This window comes from Parasteatoda tepidariorum, chromosome 10 (assembly GCF_043381705.1).
Source record: "Parasteatoda tepidariorum isolate YZ-2023 chromosome 10, CAS_Ptep_4.0, whole genome shotgun sequence".
Lineage (NCBI taxonomy): Eukaryota > Metazoa > Arthropoda > Arachnida > Araneae > Theridiidae > Parasteatoda > Parasteatoda tepidariorum.
The window spans coordinates 80197261-80222479 of NC_092213.1; the positions used below are offsets into that span (position 1 = coordinate 80197261).

The 25219-nt window shown below is 28.9% G+C and overlaps 1 protein-coding gene across 1 annotated transcript in view; it reads left to right on the forward strand.

Annotated features, from left to right (window-relative positions):
- Positions 1-21185, forward strand: part of LOC107439362 (uncharacterized) — a gene marked incomplete in the record, with an annotated part of 35922 nt that extends 14737 nt beyond the window's left edge. The window contains 9 exon segments of the mRNA XM_043038831.2: positions 2422-2761; positions 6404-6465; positions 6878-6942; positions 8949-9020; positions 11918-12014; positions 14977-15019; positions 15902-16059; positions 17979-18047; positions 20960-21185. Coding sequence (XP_042894765.2) covers positions 2422-2761; positions 6404-6465; positions 6878-6942; positions 8949-9020; positions 11918-12014; positions 14977-15019; positions 15902-16059; positions 17979-18047; positions 20960-21064 — 1011 coding nt within the window.
- Positions 21186-25219: the final 4034 nt, after the last annotated feature.

Below are 25219 nucleotides of genomic sequence, written 5' to 3' on the forward strand. Positions count from 1 at the left end.
CGCTTGATGAGCAATCTTCTTCAGATGTTCAAGAAAAATATGATAACAGTATTCTCGAACAAGCAAAAGAAATCTGAGGTTTCGAAATTCTTGACGAAGAAAATTTTGTAGATTTTTTTCAAAGTGATGCATGTGAGCTTGACTTATTTGACAGATGAAGACATCGTTATGTTGTTAAATCAAATAGTAATGATAGTAACTGATGCAGAAGATGTAGTAAATGAGGGAAATACAATTTCTCATTCTGCTGCTCTGTGGAAATTTTATTAGATTATATGGGAGGATTTGATTACGGTGACATTATAGCGGTTCGTAAAACATGTGTATCGATATATGACGAAGACGCATTACACAATTTTTTAAAAGGAAAATTCCTAGTTTGATGTTATACAGCATGCAAATGTCAGTAATTTTTATATTTTTTGTACTGATATTGATTTTTTCTCTAATTAAAGAAGTTTTCGGATTATCCGTGTTTTTCGATTGTCCGTGCGACTTGTCCCGGTGATTAACCCGGATAATCGGGAGTGCACTGTATATATATACTTCATTTTTACTGTGTACTTCATACTTCAATGTACTATGTACTTCAGTGTATAGGTGGGAAAACAATCCGGATAATTGGACTATCTGACAGATAATCGGTGCTCTACTGTTTTTCTTAGATTGGTTTATAAAATGTGTCAATCAAGAAGAGCATAATTTATGCGTTCATGGCGTTTTTACAAAATAGTTTTTGGCTACTCAGAGAAAAAGTTAAACAATATTTCTTTCAGAAGTTTGCAAATTTTATAAATTAAAATTAAACATAAATTTTGCTTTAGGCAAAGTTATACCTTTTATTTGAGTTTAATTCTAAAATTCTTAAAAATAGTTTAAATTAAAGTTAAAATATGAATAAATTAAAATAACATAAAAAATCAAAAAAGAGCTCTACTTTTTTGCAGAAGTATGGTCAGGGGTTTGTGACTTGCTTATTTCTGCTGACAAAGGAGAGTCAAAGAGTGCCAAAAATAATTAGATTAGGTAATATTTGAATGGTGCCCTAGAATTGTTAGTTTGTCAAGTTTAATGTTGGTTATTAATCAATATATTGATGTTAATATGCTATTTTTAAACAATTAGTAAAATTATCCACTTTACACTACTCAACAAGAACCTGAAATTATTTGAGAATTTTAATTTGAAAAAAAAAAAGCTATTGAACTAAATGCATTTAAAAAAAAAAAAAAAAAACAGGAAAAATTCTGAAATTGACTTGTAAAATGGATTTTCATTGAATTCATGGTAATAATAAGTAGCTAATAAAGTTTAAAGTAAGGAACTCCAGTCACCAGTGTAAGTTTGTACAATAAATAATTAATAAAATAAAACGTTTTTAACTATTTTATGCTTTAATTTGTTTTCTAGATTTAGTTATTGAATAACAAAGATGTTTTCAGATGTATAATTGACAAAAATATGGTCCAGAATTTTGTTGAAATGTCCTAAGAAAGGCCAATTTATACCTATCAGCCCTGTGGCAGAATCGAGACGACATTGTTACAGAACGTTACAGAGTTCTTGCAGAAAGATTTTTCGTTTGAAAAGTAAAAAATGTTACTTTTCTTTTCTACAGAAATTTACACGTAAAATTTTAATCATACATTTAGATAAAAGCTTTTTGATGCTCTTAATTTACGCCGATAGTATCGTAAATCGATGTAATGTTTTGATTGGATTTTCGGCAGTTACTGATATTGATTTTCATGTGGTTTTCAAGTATCTCGATATGTTTCAAACAACATTCGAACCGTGCATTTGAGTATTAACTTTTTAAGGAAATAATTGTACTGAATTTTTGGCAGTTATTGCAATTTATTTCTTCATAGTTTTTAAATTCGATATTTTTTATACGATATTATTTATTACACCAACCTAATCTCGAAACGTAACACACGTTTGAGGAGTCCGATTCGCGTGTTTTTGTCGCTGATCTTTTCCCCGGCTATTACTACTATTTATTTCGTTATTTTTAATTATTTTCTTAAATTATGATTATTTACAAAATGCAAAGAAGGAAATAATTTGTGCTTCCCCCCCCTTCCCCAACAAAATGCAAGAATATCACCCATACTATTATAATAAAAAAATTTTACATGGTCAATTTAAAAAAAAATTATAGTTTTTTATGTAAACACTGCGCTATTGTTATTTTAAATTAGTGACATGCACGTTTGTTATTATTAAAAGTATCTTATTGAAAGATATCAGTGACAGTGAGTTTTGTCGCAGATAGTTCAAAAAAATTCTGCCGCAGGGCCCATCAGGTACTGCAAGTCCATAATTTTGTCAAAACGTCCTAAGAAACGCTAAAGATCCCCAGTTTATACCTATCAGCTACTAGCTTATACTGTCTTAATTGAATATGATTTGTTTTAGGATGTTCCACCGAGAAAAGCATGTGCCCACGATAACTTGAGGAGAACGGTTTCAGACATGAATATCCCTGCCAAAGAAAGTAAAAGTTTTTCTTTGAGTAATGTACCTGAAGACATGGAAGCGATTGAGAAAAGCTTGCAAGTGCCGCTTTTAGAAATGAAACAGCGCAGTTTATCAGTGCCATCCATTGAAAAGACTGTTTGCGAAGAAGAGAATTTAAAGAATCTTCCATCGATTCAAGAAGCAGAAGAAGTTGGGTGCGATTGTGTCGACAAGAACGAAATGTTTTGCTCTTCGACTTCTGATTTTGAAATTTTGGATTCAAATCAGCAATTTTTAGGTACAAATATATGAGTTTTTTTAATGCTGTTCTTTAAATGCTCTGTCGTCATCTGAAATATTGTTTTTTAACCAATAACATGCTGGTTTTATGCATGTTGTGGGGTTCTAACAATTATTTATTCATAATTGGATTAAGCTTTGTCTATCATAAGCCAGTACTAATACAGAGAAATGAATTAATTTTGAGTTTGAGGTACATAAAAATTCAATATTTTTCTAAAATGTCTTGTAATATTTTTTTAAAAATTGTTTATTTTCAATTCTAAGAGCCAGTGTATGTACTTTATACTATATTTGATGTATGAGAATAAGGCATATAACTTAAAAATTAATAATAAAATTTAGGATACCAATTACGAAAATCGGGGATAAATTGTACCTGGAATTTTCCTGTAAAAGAGGAATATTTTCCTAAATGTTTGTAATCACAGTTGGTGCAAAATATGAATAAGTAAGAAGCTCTCAGTTTCGAGGAAATGAAAAGGATTTGTGATCTTATTTTTCAATAGTGTTATTCTAACAAAGCATTGTTTAGGCTCATTAAAATAAGCAAAATTTCAGAACCATTTGATTAATCTAAGTGGTGAAGTCTTTCACAATTAATAATGTAAAAAAAAAAGGAAAGTTGATTTTTTACATAAATATTTAAAATATTTGTCTCCTTTTTAAGTCCAGTCATTTCATTTTAGTAAGGCAATGTACATAATTTAAAATAAAATCTTCGCTTTTAGTTTAATTCGCTTAAACTGAAGCCTATTAAATCACATTTTATTGTGGTTTGATAACTTTCATAGTTTTATTTTATAAATCTTATTATATTTAAGTGAAAAAAGGCTTAAATGTAGTGGTACATTCTTATGTTAATGATGAGGATAGGATTTATATCTCATATTAACAAGTATTTAACTGCTACTATTATTTGGTTAATTTATACCATTCATATCCATAATAATTTATATGCTTGTATTGCTTATGGAATTGCAATGTCTTAACTTTCAAACATGTTTACAATATCGAAGCTTCTGTATTGTTAAATCTTAAGTGAAATCACAGAAAGGGACATACTGTAGTTTCTGTTCCATAAACAAGAACCTTCTTGAGTGTCTAAATGCTACACTCTTTTTTGTGTGTTTAGACATTGAGGACGGTTCTTAATTATGGACTTTTGGGTTATGTTTGTGCTTTATTTTGTAGCTATTTATATCCCATATTTGTGCTTTATTCATGTCTTGCTTTACTCATACACAGCACAAAACATATCCTATATTCGTTTTGTTAGTTTTGTTCTTTATTTTGTTAAACATTTAGGAAACAACAGTCATACGCAATTGCAGTAAATGCTCTCAGCTCATTACAATATGTCAAATTAAGCAATTTCTTTCCAATTTCTCACCTTCTTTTGGCTATAGTTTGGCTCATTTAAAATAGAAACATGAATCTTAACACCTTGCCAAAATGATTTGAATCATATCCTGAATTGTGTGCTCGTTTGTGTGGTTGATTTCCCTATTTTGAGAACATCAATATTTGTTGTATTTTAGCTGTGGATGAATATTTATTTAGCATTTTTAATTTCAAGATGAAATCCGAGGTAGCGAATTTTTTCAACATCATAATGTATTCCTGTAACAGAAAAACTCCATATGACAGCAGGGGGATGGGGATGCAGATTATTTTTCATCTCATGTTAATATATATGCAACACTTACTCAACTGGTCCTTAACAAAATGTGTTTGTTATTTTGCAGACAAGAAAAAGAAAAGTTATGACTTTCAAAAAATGTTCTTTAAATAAGTGAAGGAGCTGTTTTAGGCTGAATAATTTTCCCTTCAATATTTTTCAATCTTTAGCAAGTAAAATAAATGATGACAGGAATAAGGAAATAACACAAACAATTTATTTTACACTTTTTGGAACAGCAACAAAAACATGATGCCACTCACCACAAAACAAATATATATATACAAGAGATTGGAAATTAAATTAAAGAGGGAACATAGAGCACGCTACATAAGTATAAATTTTTAATGTAAACAATTTTAAAAAATAAGAAAAAAGGAAAATATAAATTCTTACTTTCTGCTAACTCTAATGGCTTGTCTCTCGATTGACATAACATATTCCAGTCTAATCTTAAATACAGACTAGACTTGATTGCAAACAAAAAACAGTTTATTTTTAACTCAGCAAATAAAATTTAAAAAAAAAACCCTGTGACAACTCTACAAGAGAGGATCTCCATCAAGCTTACTATCTTCTAAACTAAAACATCACTGACTGACTGAGTTAACTGCTCATGCGCAGTTTATTTTCATTCCAGTTGAGGTTACGGGGGATATCACAAGGTATAAAGACTAACTAAATTTTTAAATTTCAATAATTTCCTTATCTCATTCTTTTAAGAATGTATCTAATTTATTAAAATTGAAATAAAGTTTTAAAATTTTTTTTTTTATAATTTTTTTTCTGCCTTATATGTGCTAATTTTAGTGTACACATAATGAATATATAATATAACATAAGCTAATTTTACTGTACACATCTAAGATTTTCATAATAATAGTCTCTGCAGATTCATATCAACCAGCCATCACTGGGGTTCGAATCCCGGCGATGGCTGGTTGATATGAATCTGCATCCTGTTTGCACCAACCACAGGGCTGATGTGAAATATCCTCAGAGGTAGATGGATCATGGGTTAGAGTCCCCTTGCTGTGAGGCTAACTGTGAGAGGTTCTCGTGGTCTTCTTCCCCCTGTAACTCAAACGCAAATTAGTTCCATCAAAAAAGTCCTCCACGAAGGCAAATTTCTCCCAATACTTGATTCAGGGGTTCCCTTGTCTTTTGTATTGGGTTCAAAATGACAAGGCTACGTAGTTGAATATTAGTAGTCATAAACCCAAAAATTGGGTTGGCTGTTCGACGACAGACATAAAATAAAATATAAAATAATAATCTCTGTCTGATTGTGTTAATGATGTGTATTTGAATTCTGATTGTGATTATTTGTGTATTATTTTGATTTTGTGTTTAAATTCTCTAAGATTATACTGCAGATTGACTTTGCGAATTCCACTGCCATTAACCAACTTGGCATAGAGAGATATTTAAAGTACAGTTCCTAGCCAAATAATTAGACGCACTATAATATTCTATGAGAAATCTTAATTATCAGGTGATACTATACAACTTCAATGTTTTTATTCTGTTTGTAATTGCTTATGTTTCGTTATCAATTGGTTAAAGTAGATGATATATTACATAAATTCGACGATAGATTATATAAATATGGAATATTTATTATATCAAGCATTGTATTAGTATATTGTAATAATTTGATTAAATTATTAGACGCACTGTAGTGTCTTAATAATGACAAGTTTTGCATGAGTTTATATGCAATTCTTTTATATTTAAACACACATGCATGGTTTTTTATTCGGGAGATTTTTTATTTACTTCCTGTTCGTATTTGTTTTTAACATATTGCATTACTATGTTAACCGATGGATACACGAACTTAAACAAGTACAAAACGCTTGAACAAGTACAAAAACAAACGCTTAAACAAGTACAAAAAGTAAAATTTTTTTATTGAATTATTGTTTTGTTTCATGTTAATATGAATTTTTTTTCTAGATTCCAGGAAGGCAGATTATCTCACCCAAGGAAATTATGGTGCTTCTGTTTTGCAAACAGAGGTAAGACGCTTTATTCTATGATTTTAAAGTTACTTTATGTTTTGACTTTTAAAACTGAAAAAAAAAATCTTTCTCTATAGTCTTTCTTAAAGTCATTGTGCACTTTTGATCTTTACACTGATTAAAAGTACACCATAACTTTATGAACACACTGTAACTTTACTTTATGTACCCAACTTATATACCCACCATAACTTTATGTACCCAAAACAAATATGTATATATTTGTCTTCTTTTTCTTTCTTTTTTACAAATTTGGTGGTTATGCACAACTAAAAAAATTTTTTTGGAAACCACTGTTATAGAAATAATTTTTGGTAACTTGTGTTAAGTTACAAGTAATTCTAAATTCTTGTAGATCAATTCTTATAGCAATGCTGAAAACCTTACAATTAAATATTTTCCTTTTCAGATGATGTTAGCTTCTCAATATGATAGAACTCAGATAATCGGGAATCGTGTTGCTGGTGGCTGGATGTAAGAACTATTTATTTTTTATTTTTACTGTGGTATCGCAATATACTTAACACAAGTACTATAGTACTTTATATAGCTATGGACAGAATTTCTTTTTGGAGATAGTCCAAATTCATGTGTGTGCTTATAGTTAATTATTAATTCATGTCTGTGGTTTTGTAATCAAGACTTTAACTATTTTCTGATGTACCCTCAAATGTTTCCTGCCCCTGTTCCCCATGCAAGTCTTAATCATTTTCTACAGCGATGTAGCAATATTAACAGTCATATTAGACTGAGAAGAAATTTATTGTCAATTAAAATTTCAACCTCTTTCCAACCAGCTAGAATGAACATATTTTAACAGAAACACTGTGTTGAACGACAAAGCAAGTCAAATTATTTTTTAAGTGGTCTAATTTTGAATTTATTTCCACTTTTTTTTAAAAGTCATTATCATCAATCAAATTTCTGGCATTTTATTCATTACATGGTGCAAAGCATTTTTAAAAAGTGCTTTAAAGGTGCTTATTTTCGTTTTTTAAAAGCCCTTAAAGGTGCTGTTTTATTGGGAGTTTTTAAAAAGTGCTTGATTTTCCCTTTCCAAAAATGAGAATTTTTTCTTTACCGTGTCAATTTCCGCCACATATTATGCAAAAGGGTGTTTTTCACATCGTTCTATTCAACTTTTTTACAATTCATTCAAACACAATACATTTTGGTGTATCGTCCGTAACGTATGAAAGCTGCAATAATTTTACTTTTTGATAAAATATTTGCGGGTCCGCATGTACATATACTGAGCTGGGTTCGGTGAAATTCTTGCACTCTCGTGTGCAACTCTGATACATTTTGCAAGATATTCTTCATTTCAGACTTCATTTCCCACCCTCTGAAATCGAACAGAAAAATCTCTTAATCATTTTATGGTGGCTAATATAATCAAGAAAAGAGTTCTTTGTCAGAAACTAGTTATTTTATCATTATCAATCATGTAAAGTCTTTGAAAACTATTTTGCATTTTGTTTATGTATATAGTGCTCTTGAATATTCTTTTAGTTCTTAAAAAGTGCTTATTTTTTGTTGAAAGATTTGGCTACACACCCTGGATTAGCTAGGGTGCTGAAGGCTCACTGATAGCTCTATCCTAATAGCAATACAAGTTTCAAATAACTTGGTAGTCAGATTCATGTCAAACTAAGAGCTTCTCAACCAAACATGTGCTTATTTCGTGGATCTTCCTAAATCCTATTCTTTGGACAGCTTCTTGGGTATCGTTGAAGTACAAAGAGTATTTGTCCTCCTCAATAGTTAGAGAAATCTCAAAAAAGTCCTTTCTAATATACAGAGAGAGAGATATGAGATAATTTTAAGAGAGATTCTAAACTTTTTGGCAAATATGAGATGAGTTTCAATAAGATTGCTATCAGTGAGGATGAGGTGATTGCTGGACTGTAATTGTGTTTTGTCCTCCTAAAAAATTAGATGTCTGTGGACTGCTTAAGAAAGTTAATGAAACTATGTGGAAAGTGTTTCTTCAACTTTCTTAAGCAATCCGCAGTCTTAAGCAGTTTTCAAAAGAGTTTATATTGGGGAAAAATTCTATATTGAATTGTTAATGTTCTCATGCGAACTGATTAATCAGTTGTATACAATCTGTCGTTATATAATCTACAGTATTCAATCCACAGCAGTTCTATGCAATTCATAGTGGAGTAGTTGTATACATTACAAAGTATGTTGTGCAGTAATGTACAATTCACAGTTTGGGGTACTTTTCTTAACAACTAAAATGTGACTGCCATTTTCACTGTATTTCTGAACACTATGTGTCCATTATCATTTGGGTAACCTTTATGATATAAAAGTTACCTTATACTATAACTGTTTTTTAAGAGGATAACTGATATAAGGCTGTTCATCTTTAAAAATAATAATTTATGTTCATCAATCTTTTAAAAATACCAAATTTTTAATTCTTTCATGCATTTACAAGTTTTAATTATTATTATTTTGTTACTTTTCAGCCACTCATCAAATCATAAAGGAATTCCAGTTCTTACAAAAAGCATTAGTCTAAAAGTCATGAAAATTTTTAGGTAAGATATATTTCAATGCTTTACCTTTTTTTTTATTCTTTATAATATTTTTCATTTATTCATTACACAGCTATTTTTTTCATCAACTTGAAGTTTCCATTCATGGCTTTTTAAAACTTTTGTCTGAGACATATTTTTAACATCAACTAAAGACATGTAATAAAATTTAAACCAAAAAAAATTTTTTTATCCTGGCAATTGAATTTAGAAAATATTCATGGCTGCTTTGAAATATTGTTTGTTTAAATAATAAAACACTTTTGCTTTTCTAATAAAATAAAAAGTACAGTTGAATTTATATACTAATGCCTTAAATATGCTAATTAATTATTAGATGTGTATTAATTAGTGCAGAGAGCATTATAAGTTACAAAATCAGATAGAAGAACATATTTTCTCTGAATAAACATATTCATTTTCTGTCAAATCCAGATTATTTTCCCCTCAAAGTCTGGGCATGGATTGCAAGTTTCTTCCTTAGTGAAAAACTATTGAACAAATCATACAAAAAAGCTGCTCGAGAAGAAATAGGATTCTCCAACTTAAGTGGAAGAAATGAAAGAAACTCTTTTCCAAAAAGAAGTATCTAATATTTAAACAGATTTCTAAACATTTTATATTTGATGTCTAGTTTAAATAATATCAAGTTAATCATTTTATTTTTAAATAAGTAAAATTAAACAAGAAGCAAGTGTAAAAATTTTTTTTTATCACTTTCTTAAAAAATTAATACAACTAGTTTTTTAATATTTAATGCTAATGAGTAAAGTAAAACCTAATTTTATAATTACATAAAAAAACTGTTAAAATAACATTATCAAATTTTATTAACAAAACTAAATTGAGAAATTATGTGCTAAACATAGACACTACCAAAATACACTCATTAATTCCAAATAGCATGCTAATTTTTATAAATAAATAGTGTTAAGCATGAATACTCAAACTGACTCTTAAATAATATGATATATAGTTTAAAAATTCTACGTAAAATTGAAATATAAATAAATAAAAAAGTTACTTTAAAAAAAAAATTAATTGTGAAAAAGTTTAAACTTTCTGTTACTATGTTAAATTCAATTTATTTAAATTCAAATTATTTTTATAATGCTTAATGCTGAACAATTGTATTGGTTATTTTTAGTTTCTTCCATTTTGTTCAGTTCTTTCCTTGAGCCTTGTTTCGCAGTTTTTGTCTGTTTCTTTCATTGGCCAAGAAAAAATATGTTTTTTTTTCCTGGATGAAATGATAACCTCTGAGTGAGTATGGGAGATAATTGTTATCTAGAATATTGCTATCTAGAATACTGCGTTAAAATGTATCTATCAGGAAAGAAACTTAAAGCTTCAGATCTTTGATGTTATTTAAATTTTTTTTTATACCATATTTCTGGAACTATCATCCTTCATCATCATCAATGGCTTGACAGCCCAGGGTCCCTCAACAGCCCTTGACCTTCTCAAGAAGTTTTTTCCATGCTAACCTCTTTCCTGCTAGCGTTTTTTCAATTTTTAGTTTTTAAGACTAAAAGGTCTTTTTCTAGGCCATCTATCCATCTTAAATTCAGCCTGCCTCTTTTTCGTGTGCGAACTGGTCTGGCATTGAAAACTCTTTTTGTGTTATGGTCTTCGTCCATTCTGATAACGTGGCCTGCCTATTTTATTCTTTGTCGTTTAATAAAGTTAATAATGTCAGGTTCATTTTATGAGTGATAAAGCTCTAGATTTGATCTTCTAAGCCACATACTATTTTTTAGAATTCCTCCAAAAATACTTCTCAAGACCTTTCTCTCAAAGGTACCCAACATAGCCTCATCCGTACAAGATAGGGTCCAGGTTTCAAAAGCATATGTTAAAATTGATCTTAAAAGGGGATTTATTTAATAAAACTTTAGTTTTTCTATGAATTACATTAGATTTTATGTATTTTTGAATTCCATTAAAGCATCTATTGGCTATATTGATTCTCCTTTGTATTTCTATTGTAATATTGTTCCTGTTGTTGATTAAAGAGCCCAAGTAAATGAAATTGTCAACAACCTCAAATTTATATTCTTCAATATTATATTCTGGAACTAAAAAAATAATTTTTAATAACCCTGACCAAAAAGGGTTGATACATAAACTACTTAAATTAATTGGTGCCATTTTTAAAGACAAAGATCAAAATTTGAACAAAATCTATTCAATAGTTCTTGAGAAATTTATATTTTAAAAAAAGACTGTTTAATTAAAATTTAATTTTTCTCATGCTATTAAACAGATTTTATTTTAAAATTTAGGATTTTTTTGCCCTTAGGAGATATGTTTAATGAGAGAGACTTTGTTTTTTGTGTGTGTCCGATTTTATAACATAAAATATTGTCTACACTTACTGATACGGTTTTTATTATTCTTTAATCCTTTGTTTCCCAACCTTTTTTAGTTGATCGCAGGCTAAAAATGTCTGGAATTATTTTCAGAACACCTGAGTGTTAAAAAAATGGAATAATTGTATGGTAACGAAAACACAAGTTAAAAAATTTTGTGCATTTATTCAATGAAGGGGTAGAAATCAATCAGTACATTTGACAAAATTTCACGACACGCTAGTGGGCTGCAGCATACAGGCCTAAATAACAGTGCCTTTAGCCGATTAATTGATTCATTTCAATCAGATTATATTATATATAATCTGATTTTCACTGGATGCTTATGTATTTGTTAAAATCCAATGGCTTTAATTATTTTAAGTGTTTAAATTGTTCTAAATTTACTAAGTTCTAAATTTATGAACTGATTTTTTTGCAGTACTTGTATCATCATTTTGGTTTCTTACAGTTTGTTAGAAGAATTACTTTTAGAATATTAATTACATATTTAGTCCTAGAATATTTCATGTATTTTTTTTCTTTCAGTTTTTTGTGCCAAACTGACATACCCGTAAATTATAAAGATGCTTGGAAATGTGTTAAAAATCCTAGATTTAGATTTATCTCAGACGAGACAGTCAAGGTAAAATGTTATTATTAATTATTTTAAATTAATTATTGAGTATCTTTATTAATTTTTATATTTCTTTTGTTAATTATTAAATTTCTTTAATCAATTGTTAAATTTGTTTCATTAAAAAAAATAAGTTATTTCGTAGGTAAGAACATTTAAAGTTTGTAGTAAAAAGTTAGTTTAAATTATTGTTTTAATTAATTTATATTATTAATTTTTAAATTAGCTAGCCTTGAAAACTATTCTGTGCTATGAAGGTTGAAGTACAATTTAAATTTTGTTAGAGTAAATTCTATGATACTTTCAAATTTTTTTGAAACAGTTAAAGTGTAAACCTTATTTATCACATCTTGTTTAACTTTTTATCAGACTTTCACATTCTAAGAGTTTGTCCTTAAATAGAATAGTGGTTCAATTTCACATATAAAAGAGTCTCACTTCCATATATCTGTTTCAGAATTTTCTTAAATTTGTTATATTTTAAGTAAGACTTTTGTTATATTCTTTAATATGCTATACTTTAAATAGTTTGCATACCTCCAGCTGATTTCTACTACTAAACTGAGAACACCGACAATCAGATTAGATTGGATAAACAGACTTAAATGTTCTGTGTCACTACATGAATAAAGAATGAATTATTCTATTGATTCAAACAAGGCCTATATGAAGTCGAGGCCCCGAAAGAATTAATCTCTATTTACCGAGTTTTGCAAGTAAACACTGTTTTCTTTTTCTCTGTTTAAAAGAGTAGCAAAGCTCTATATTTATTGGTTAATAAACCTCTTTGATTAGCAAATTATTTCAACAATTAAAGAAATACTTTTTTTGATTTTTAGTTAAAGTAAATATTTGATTGTAATAATATACATAGAGTGAAACTTTGATTAAGCAGACATTCTTGAGACCGAAAAAATTGTCCATTAATTAGAGTCATCCATTTACAGGAAGGGTACCTTAATAACGAAGTAAGTTGTTTTTAGAATATTTCAAAGATATAGAAATAATCTACAACAACTATTTACAAGAATATTTATTTAAACTTAAAAAAATATTTTTTCGATAAAAAAATACATTAAAAAGCTTAATATAAATACATAATTCTAGATGTAGCTGCAGATAAAGGAATATAGTTTTCTTTTTAGCACAAATATTCAAACTAGACATATGATACCGAATAAAAGCTTTTAGTCCTAAGTCGGTTTCAATTATCAAGTTTACATCCCATAACACCTACCTATCACTTGATAGGAAACAGGGTTAATACCTCCTTGAAAGTAAACCTCTCACGATCCACAGAAAAAAAAAGCTATGCAAACTTGTAAGTCATGAGGACCTATGGAGTTGATTATTCACAATTATCTGAGTGTCTTAATAAATGTTTCATTTCTATGAACACCTCAAATATTATACTTCTGTTCTTTTTTTTTACCCCAGCTGTGTTGAATAGTCTTCAAATTGATAAGAAAATTAAAGAAATTTTCAGTGGGAAAGAAGCATTAAGAACAGAACTGTGTCTTACAGATGAAAAGAACAAAGATGCCGCTGTCCGAATTATTTCAGGAGAGCAGTATCATTTTTTCTCCTTTCTTTGCAAAGATAGAGCAAGGGGACGGGTGAAAGATTGATTCTTTAGTAGTGAAATAGCTTAACAATATTTTTTTTTATGGATAAGGCAAAAAATTTACATGCTTTAAAAATGGTGAAAAGTTGTATTTTTTTTTGTCTTGCGATTTAAAACAGAAATAGTTATTTTTTTAAAATTTAGGAAAAGTAGTGTCCGGTTTGAAGAGGTGGAAAATAACGTTTCAGGGCAAAAATGACTGTCCGCGTTTGGTTAAGGGAATGTCCGGTTTGCAGAGAATGTACCCAATGGTTTATTCATAGAAGATTCCCGGGGAATTAAAAATATGCCGTATTGAGAGGCGTTCGCTCTGCAGGAGTGTCCATAACAGGAGGTCTCGCTGTATATAATAATATACGAGTATATATAAAATTGTAAATATATGAGTTTGAAAAATATTTGATTGCTTTTTGAATGACTACAATATACATCTTGACTGAAAAAAGATTGGCTTTAGATGGTTATGTAATGATGGAGAGTCTATTTGTACATTTGAAGTTGATGAAATTCCTCGTTTATTTAAATGATACTGATGCAGAAGTCAGTAATAAATCTCCTTATAAAATTGTTCTTTTCTGTGACGTTTTTCATTATTTGAAAACTCTGCAAATATGCTTTTTAGAGAAAGTTAGAATTTTTATTTTTCCCCCTGATAATATGAATAATCTTTATTTAACCTTTAAATTTTTCAATCTTGATAAATTTTGGTCTGTATGTTATTTATTAAATTGCAAAACTGCTAACAATTTTTAAATTGCAAAATCAGATACCAATAGTTTTTGTTTCGTAACCGATACAGATTTTGACTCTACAATCAAAAATATAGTGTCTATAATTTCATTTACAGAGAGGTTTAGTTATTCAATTTTAATTTTACCTTTTGAATATGGGTATATCTTTAAGTATTTATGCAATTCTAAAAACTTTTGTTAGCAGGTAAAAAATCTAGTTAATAAAAAAAAAAGTTTAAAAATTATTTATATTTATTTATTTCATAATGATCAAAACTGATTTGTAATTATTTTATATTCTTACATGGTTCATCCCATTTTTACATTTCATCAAACGATTATGAAATCTTAATTCTTCTTTTTAGTTATAATTTATTGCTTATATAGTTATAATTTATTTAATAAGTTTAGTTATAATCTATTCAATACTTATTTTTAATTTTAATTAAATTTAAATCATATGTTGTGTAGTTATCATAAGTTGTGTAGTTAAATCATAAGTTGTGTAGTTGTATAAGTTGTTTTAAACCATAAGTTGTGTAATCAAAACCATTCAAAGATTAATTTTTCTTTATTATTGCTTAAAAATAAAATCAAGTTTTTTTTATTTATTTAGACTGTGCAGATTATTGATAGAATTTCAGATTCACAAAGACTAAGTAAGTAATATTTTTTTTCATTATTATGGTATTTTTTAGCAATTTTGCATTATATTGGTTTTATTAAATGTTCATTTTATTAACTTTCATCCATTTACTGTGCAACATGATAATAACAACACTAGTTACTGAAGTATTCAATAAAGCAGTATTTCCCAAATAGTGCTCTACCAAACCTTACGATTTTGCGGAAGATTTGTTCCAAGAGTTAGGATTTTTCTTAATCTGTTATAATTTTTGAAATCATTAGTTATATTCAGATCAAATCAATAATCTATTATTTATTTAGTAATTTAGTTGTATTTAATAAATTAATGTAAAATTCCAGTAAAAATTTGTGAAATATTTTTTTTTAAATTTAATTTTCCTTATTTTTTTTCTTAATATACTGAATAAATTATGAAAAGAGCATGCATTTATAAGAAATTGCCTTATTATTTCCCATGACAATTTTTAAATCAAAATAATTTAACTTAATTTGTTAATAAAAGAATATCTTTCCCTAATAACCATTTTCAATGTGCATAGAATTTTTTAGTTTTCATTTCAAAGAGAATCATAGTTCAGCTATACACATTCAGCTATTCATTCAAAAATTCTATGCTGTTTCTACACTGTTGATTTTTTGAATAAAGAATGAAAATTAAAAACACATCAAATCTTCTGCATTTTAAATAATTCTTTTTTTTAAGCAAATTAATTTTTTTTAAAGAGGAATGTTTTATTACTGCCCTTGTTTATATTTCAAATTTTGAACAATCAAGAAAGGAATAAAATTTTTTTTTAGTTGGCCTATTGGGCAGTGTTAGTTCTCTATTAAAAAAAATTTTTTTTTTTTAACAAGATTCATAAAATAATTTTAAAATAAAATTATTCTTCCAGTTCATGTGTATCATGAAATGAGTGGTATATTGAGGAAGGAAGCCCTTGACTTCTGCCTTTTGCAGACAGAGAGGGAGGAGACGAGTAGTTTTTATTCCGTCTTCCAATCCATTGAATATGAAAAATGTCCTTTCATGCCAGCAGTCACTAGGGGAACTGTGAGTATATTTCCTTTAAATTAAAACTAGCCTAATGCCATCGTGGTGGGTAGCCTTCTTAAACAGTATTTAAATGTGCTTATTTTCATTTTTTTAAAAGCCCTTAAAAGTGTTTTTTTTTTATTGGGTGTTTTTCAAAACTGCTCAATTTTCCCTTTTGGAAAATGAGATTATTTTCTTTAACATGTCGATTGTCGCCACATGTAATGCAAAAGCGTGATTTTCACATTGTTCTATTCAATGTTTTCACAATGCATTTTGGCGTACTGTCGGTCCGTATCGCATGGAAAGCGCCAATCATTTTACATGTTTGATGAAATACTTGCGAATCCGCATATACGTTATACTGAGCTAGGTTCGGTGAGATCATCGTACTCTCATGTGCAATTCTGCTGCATTTTGTAAAATGTTCTCAATTTCAGGCTTCATTTCCCACCCTCTGAAATGGAACCGAAAAATCTCTCGATCTTTTTATGGTGGCTAGTATAATCAAGAAAAGAGTTCTTTATCAGAAGCTAGTTATTTTATCATAATCATGTAATTGTCTTTAAAAACTATTTTGCATTTTGTTAATGTATATAGTGCTTAAAAAAATTCTTTGAGTGCTTAAAAGGTGCTTATTTTTTGTTGAAAGATTTGGCTACTCACCCTGGCCATTATTTGGTTCATTTTGCTCATAGTCCATATGATGGGGGTGGTCAGTCGAATTTAATGGTTAGTTAAGTTAGCCTCATAGTAGTATTAAGCATATTTTTGGCCGTTTCAAATTCATTTTAATTTGGATATGATGCAGGAATAATTATCCCAGTAAAATGAATAAAATCATTCAGGAAAAATTTATTTATTAAGTAAGTAGTAAATAGAATATGTCCGCATTCAAAAATTATATAAATAAGGAAAAGAAGTCTTTTAAAAGGATCTAGAAAGTTACTCTTTTCACATCAAGAATATATTTGTAAAAATATCTATTAAGAATCTTTCCATTAAGAATGAAAAAAATTCTGCAATGACTAATTGATATTATAAAAAGTAATTTCAAAATCTATAAAATTTTCAAAAAAGTTGACTACACAAATGTTTTTTAGAAGAGGAGAATATCGCCAATAATAGCAAAATATGTTTTCTTTTATATGTATAGATAACAAAAAAACATTCTTACATTTATAATTTAAATAAATTAGTCACTGTTCTATTCTATACATGAAGGAGTTTTTTAAAAAAATTTGTCATTTGTTTTTTCTAAACAGAAAGTGCTTGTGTTACTTGAAATTAGTAATATATATATATATATATATAACACAATAGATAAATACAAAAAGAACAACAAAAAAAGAAGAAAATTAAGAAAAACAATAAGTTTTATTTACTGCGCATAAGCTGCAAGTAAATAGAACTCGTAAAACAGGTTCAAAATGTAGAGAAGGGATGGAAAAATTACAGAATAATGAAAAAAGGGAAAAAGAAAAATAATAATAATAAAAATCCGTGGAAAAATTTCCGAAGAAAGAAAATTTTTTTATATAAGTCCGGAAAAAAGATATAATCTTTTCATCAGCTCACACTATTATATCTGCGAAAAGGAGTGCTTTCTAATATTGTATCAATATGGCTTTTATATATATATATATATTTGCTACTATTAAAAATGTCTTTCAGAAAGGTTTTAGTACTAGAGAGAATTGTCGCTCAGAGATCTAAAAAATTCTGCCACTGGTATGCTGTGACCAGTTTCCTTTCATGTTAAGCGATAATCAGCTTGAAAATTTAATGTTAAATGTGTAAAATACGAAAATAAATGATTGCCGACTCACGGGACCAAACATGTGTCTCATGTAAAGCGATATTTCACGTTAAGCGGTTTCACGTTGGTGAGGTTCAACTCTATTTCTATAATGCTAAGCATTATTTTTTGTTTTTAGTTAAAGCCTAGTGGTTGGACTGTGCAAGATTTAACGCCAAAGACTTGTAGAGTTACTTATTTAGTTCAGGTAATGATTCTTGCATTCATTCATTCATTAGATTTCTGATAACGAGAAATCTATTTTCTTTTGAAATATTGAGGTTTATTTTATTTTGAGGAACATGACATGATTTTGATTATTATGATTTTGATTATTATGATTTCTTGAGTGGGGTTGTGATTAAACTGTGGCATTGTCTGAGGTTTACAAACTTTCTTAGTAATTTTTGATTAACACAAATATTTATGAGAGATGACTGTGCTCCTTAAAAAATCGGAAAACCTTTCGGATTTTTCGCCTAACTGCTCTCCGGAAGTTTCAAGAAATCATCGATCACATTTATATTTAAAAAAACTTTTTTTTTAAAATATTAGAATATTTATTATTATATTTTATTTAAAAATATTGGAATATTTATACTTGGCATCTCTTTAATTTGTTTCTGGTAGAATAGTAAATGTGATTAGAGGTAAAAGTAAATGCATAATTATTCATTTAAATTAAGCTGCATTTAATTTATTTAGAATTCCATGTTTTGGAAATATCAATTATTTAAATTTATAAAGGCATTCCTTAATAATTTTGCTCAAGAAATTTTCAGGATTTTTGAGTTGGACTCACAATCGCCCCTGATTTATTCACTGATGCCTTGGTTTTTTCCTTTTGAATTATGAAATTTGTGGTTGCATTTTTCGAGCATAAATTGAATTGAAATTTACTGGGTTAATACATTTCATTGAAAACCTGAAGAACCTGGAAAACTTAAAAATGGGGAACTTAAAAGTAGCTTAAGCTCAGGAAAAATGAAAATTTTGATAAAAACCTCAACTAAAAGAAGTTAACATCTTGGAAAAATTGTTACTTCTGACATTTTTTTATTTAATTGTCATGATTTTTTTTTTTACTTAAAACTCTCTCTCACAGATTATTAGTTTTCCAATGCAGATTAATGAGGTTATTTTCATTTATATACCATTGATTAGTTAAAAGTCTCTTTTTTTAAGAACTTTATAAAATTTATTTTTGATTAATCAATGTTTGAAATTTTTTTTACGATGTAATTATTACTTAAGTAAAAATTTTGAATTAAAGGTAAGAGTTTTAATTTTTATAAAGTTTGTAGATTGTTAATAATAATCAGTCCTTTGTTTTAAATTCTAACAAGCATTGGAAATTATTTAAACACAATATTTTGATTTGTAGATGTCTCACTGTATGGGTAGTGATCATAAAAGCTGCATTATTTTAGTAGTTAACTACACTTGTTTTTTTGTTTTTTTTTTTACCAATTTAGTTAAATACATCGCTAATTATATTTTTAAAAATATAGTCACTCTCTCACAGTTTTTAGCAGACAAACTTCCCTGGCGAACTTAATTTACACCCATGTTCAAAATTGTTTTGAATAAATAATTGACTTATTTAAATTTGGGGAATTTTTAAGAAAAATTTATTCAGGCCTTACCTTCAATTTTGAATGTCTTTCTCGACTGTGAATACTTAATTTAAGAAATATGAGGAAATTTTGCAGTTTTGTTTAATGTTCAATGCTCTTTATTTCCTCTTAAATAAAGTAAATCTGAAATTACAGAGAAAATATGTTCTCTTTTGAAATAAAATTAATTTTACGTGATTCACATTTGAAGGTGTGGCCGAAATGATACATTATTTATTATTACACTACTTATTGCATTCAATCACTTTGCATCCATATATTATTCTATTGTAAAAGGCAACCAGATGCTTTGTATGAATGATAATAATTTTGTATTGATTTTGATGCATAAGAATTAATTGTTCATGCTTTAAAAATTTTATTGATGTTTTTTGTCTATAAATATTATCATATTTTCGCCATCAACATAATTGCATTTTGGCGTGTATTATTTTAGATAGCTGTTGACAATCAGGGAATTTTTTCTCAGATATTATGAATGAATCCTAATATATTGCTCAGCCACTGATCTTTGAGCATCACTTACTAGCACCAGCAATAAGTGTACCCGATAATAAAAAAGGCTAAAATTCGCTGTTTTTTTTATAGCTTTTTAAATATCACTCAATGTGATACACATTTATTGCCAGAAACTAATGCCTGCCTGTGTTGTTTTGAAATTTTAAAAAATAAAATTGTATTCTATTGAGTATAATTCTTAAAGAAAAATTCATTGTGATCTTTTTGAGATTCCTTTATTTTATTTCTGCCATTATCACATTTCACGCAAAGAGAAAATAGTTTTTTTTAAAAACCATTTTGTCACTTTTCATAAAAATGTATTCAGAAAAGCAATCATTAATATAAATAAAAAGTGGTAGTGTGTATGTTACCGTGAATGACCGAAATCAAGTGAATGTCGACTTTCACCGGTGAATGTCAACAATCACAGTCGCTTTGGTGAATGTGCAAAATATTTGTTATATCCGATTTTATATTAATTTATTCGTTGATATTACTTATATTTATTCGATATTTTAATATCTGCTGGGAATAGATTTGGAGAAACAGCATTGTCCGGAGTAGTGGCACTGAACCTTAAAAAACATCTGTGTAGGGTATACCGGGCAGATGTATACTGGGCACTTAACTAGACCTGGTATATATTTAGGACATTTACCAAAGCTACTATGTGATTGTCAACATTCACCGTTGGAAGTCAACAACCACCAATTTCGGTCATTCACAGTGACATATATAAAGATGTAACAAATATAATAGAGTTGTTTTTGCTTTCACTTTGTTTCTACCATATTTAAATGTACATTACTTAAAAGTGTGCTTATAAAAATTAATTTTGAAATAAGTAGTGGCCAATAAAATTTATTCAAGCATTCTGCCCCCAAATAAATTTATATCTAAATAATTCAGCCACCACTTTTTTTTTAAATTCTGATTTTCACCACCCTGGTAAAGTATGTAATTGATATTTTTATAATTTCAGATTTTACTGAATAGTCCAGATAATGTGTTTATTCAGGAGTTGAACTCATTAGTCCCTCAATCTCTGTATAACCTTAGACAATTCATAACATCAAGACCAAAGTGAAAATATTTTTTAGTGTGTTTTTTTCTGTTATGTATATTTTGTAATTGTGAGTGAGTGTGTTGTTTTTTATACTTTTTATAAAGCACTAATATAAATAAAATTGTTTTCATTTTTACACATACTATTACCATTTTTTGCTTTCATTTTGTAAATTAAAGACATATACATCTGTGGGGGATGAGTTGTTATAGACCAGGGATGGCGAACCAATGACACGCGTGCCATTTTTGGCACGCGACACAATATTTTGGGCATGCCACCAATCACAAAGTTCACTATGAAGCATATTAACTATTAAATTAGAATTCACAAAAAACAAAAATAATAAATAAACAATTATTAACAAAAAAATTAACAATTAATGCCAAAAAAACAATTAATAACCATAAAAAATAACTAGCAAAAAAAATAAAAATAAATAAACAGTCCTGCTTAAACTAACATCTTACAACCTAATATAAATTATTTGTCATCTAATCTGCAACAACAGAAGTCACACTGATGTTACTTTAAGTTGAATTTCGCATATGACTGAGACATTGCAAAATGTGTGTTTTTATATTTTTTTAAAATAATAAATAGAGTTTTGAGTTGATACTATTTTGTATTATTATTTTCCCAATAATCACGAAGTCAAAATTATTTGACGGCACGCCTATGGCCTCATTAAACAATTTTTTGGAAATAATGGCACGTTGGTGAATAAAGGTTCGCCACCCCTGTTATAGACAATGTCAACCTTCGTCTATGTAAAGGTACCCCGACATGGAATCGAGTTAACATGTCTTATATACTAGTAAATTGGAATGGTATTTTTATAGTGGTAGATACACTACAGTACTGCCCCACCAGAATTATATCTCTGATAGAATGCGATGAACGGATACCGCTAGTTGATTCATTGCTGTTTTGTGAGAAACCGGGAGAGCTGTAATTAGATCATCGTACTTTTTGATTGCTGATTGTGAGAGCTGTATTAAGTTCACGATCGTGGTTGCTCCTGTGTTGTCATTAGCAGTCGAGTGAATGTGTTGTACGTTGCGTGTGATCGAAACTGAGTAGCAACATCATGAGGATGTGAATAATGTAGCAGTCACAAGTAGCAAGTCAACTGTTGACCATCCATCGAAGTGGGCGTTTCTGCCAAGATAGACGTGTTCATATCGAAGCGGGCGTTACTGCCAAGGTAGGCGTGTTCACATCACGTCCGAAGGTCACCAATGTGGGGGATGAGTTGTTATCGACCATGTCAACCTTCATCTATGACGAGGTTCCCCAACATAGAATCGAGTTAACATGTCTTAAGTACAAATTAACAAATTAATTTGAATTATATATTTGTAGTGGTAGATACACTACACATCTTTCTATTTGTCTTGGGAAGTTCTTTCTATTTCAGTGGCTTACTTTGTTAGTGGGATTAAGAATATATCAAAATTATCTTCAGCAACTCTGTGTTCTTTTTATTCAGGTAATTTTATCTAGCACAAGCCATGGCAGTATCCGTTAGCCACCATTGCAGCCGATCTAGCCCTACAAATTTCGAACTTTTAACATCCAGCACAGTGTTTTTTTTAAAAATTTTTATTTTATTTATTTATTATTTTTTTTAATAAACTTTGTACAGGGTGCGTAGCATTTTTAAAAAGTGTTTAAAGGCGCTTATTTTTGATTTGCGTTTTTTAAAAGCCCTTAAAGGTGCTTTTTTTCTTTGGGGTTTGTAAAAATTGCTTAATTTTCTATCTTTTAAAAAGAGACTTTTTCTTTGCCGTGTTGATTGTCATCATAAATTACAAAAAATGTGTGATTTTCACAATTTTTTCTGCAATATTTATCAGAAACTAGTTATTTTATCATGATTATGTAAAGTTTATGGAAATGTTTTTGAATCTTATGTTTATAATTTAAGAACTTTAAGCAATAGAAATTTTTTTTGTATTACTACACAGATCCTAATTGCGAAATTTTTTTTTGGAAAGTGATTAAAACTAATTTTTGAGTGTTAAAAAAGTATTTAAAGGGTGCTTATTTTTGTTGAAAAGTTTAGCTATGCACCTTGTTGTCAAGTCACCGAAATAGTGGATCGGTAGGTCTGAAATCAGTCTTGAGCGGAATGATTTTTTGTCCTCGACTAAATATTTATTTTTAATCATATAATATATGTAATATTTATTTTCATTTTATATTTATTTTCAAGTTCAGTTTTCATTTACAAGTTTAACTTTTTCTTTAAAAATGTAATAATTATTTTATGCTAAAATAAATTAAGAAATTATTACTATTTATGAAAGCCTTGTTTTTTATAATTATTGCAAAATGATCAAGTAATGATGTCGTGGTACAACAATGAAAGAATGGAATTGCTCGACTTTCAAGATCTGCTTGTCTAAACAAAATATTGTTGAATCTAAACCTGATTGAAGTTGTATTTTTTACCCCAACATTTTCAGATAGTGAGCTGAAAGTTAAATTAACATTATTTTTTAAAATATCACATTCATAGGTCTACAACAAAACATTAATATAGCCCATTGTGCAGCTCTAGTGCGACGTAAAATTAACAACAACAACAAAACATTAATGATGATGAAGTGTAAAATAAGTAGAAATATGCATGGCTCTAAGAAAAAATTAGTAGTGTATTTTAGCAATCAGTGTAAAAAATTATACAAAGTTTTTTTTAGCTGTAAAAAGTAGTGAAATGAGGAAAAATATGCTTTCTATAACATGTGAGCCATTCTCATGGAAAGTGAGCTGTAAATTTCTGAAAAAACCTTCGAAATAGCGCTACACCTTGTTATTATTATTTTTTTTCATAACCGTTGTTGAACAGACGAAGACAATAGAACTCCTGGATCAAGTAGTGGGAGAAATTTACCTTCGTGGAGGACTTTTTGATGAAACTAACCTGCCTTTGCGTTACATGGAGAAGAAGACCACGAGAGCCTCCCACGGTTAGCCTCACGGCAAGGGGACTCTTAACATGGTGCAAGCCGGATGCGGAATTCGTGGCGACTGGGATTCGAACCCGGTATACCCGGTTCTCATTTGAAGATGAACGCTCTATCCCCTGAGCCATCGCGGCATACAACGTATTAATTGGTGAAAAAACAAGTTCAGTCTTGAAATGTTTCTGGAGTGACACCCATGATAGTATCCTTCGCTTTCTACAATGTCTGAGGATGAGCCATGGTGGCTCAGGGGATAGAGCGTTCGCTTTCCAATGAGGTGAAACGGATTCGAATCCCAGCGATGGCTGGTCGATACGAATTTCGCATCCGGCTTGCACCGACCACAGTGTTGACGGAAAATATCCTCAGTAATAGATGGATCATGGGTTAGAGTTCCCTTGCCGTCAGGCTAATCGTGGAAGGTTTTCGTGGTCTTCTCCATGTAACGCAAACGTGGGTTTGTTCCATCAAAATTTGCTCCACGAAGGCAAAATTTCTCCCCATACTTGATCCAGGAGTTCCCTTGTCTTCTGGATTGNTTTTAAATTTTTTTTTTTTAAATAAACTTTGTCCAGGGTGTGTAGCATTTTTTAAAAGAGCTTAAAGGCACATATTTTTGATTTACGTTTTTTAAAAGCCCTTAAAGGTGCTTTTTTTCTTTGGGGTTTGTAAAAAGTGCTTAATTTTCTATCTTTTAAAAAGAGACTTTTTCTTTGCCGTGTTGATTGTCATCATAAATTACAAAAAATGTGTGATTTTCAAAATTTTTTCTGTAATATTTATCAGAAATTAGTTATTTTATCATGATTATGTAAAGTTTATAGAAATGTTTTTGAATTTTATTGATTTTATGTTTATAAATTAAGAACTTTAAACAATAGAAAAAAATAATTTTTATTACTACACAGATCCTAATTACAATTTTTTTTTTCGAAAGTGATTAAAACTATTTTTGAGTGTTTAAAAAGTATTTAAAAGGTGCTTATTTTTTGCTGAAAAGTCTAGCTTGTTGTCAAGTCACCTAAATGGTAGATGGGTGCCACTCTTCAGTCCCAAAGACTGAAATCAGTCTTGAGCGGAATGATTTTTTGTCCTCGAATAAATATTTATTTTCAATCATATAATATATGTTATATTTATTTTCATTTTATATTTATTTTCAAGTTCAGTTTTCATTTACAAGTTTAACTTTTTCTCTGACAAT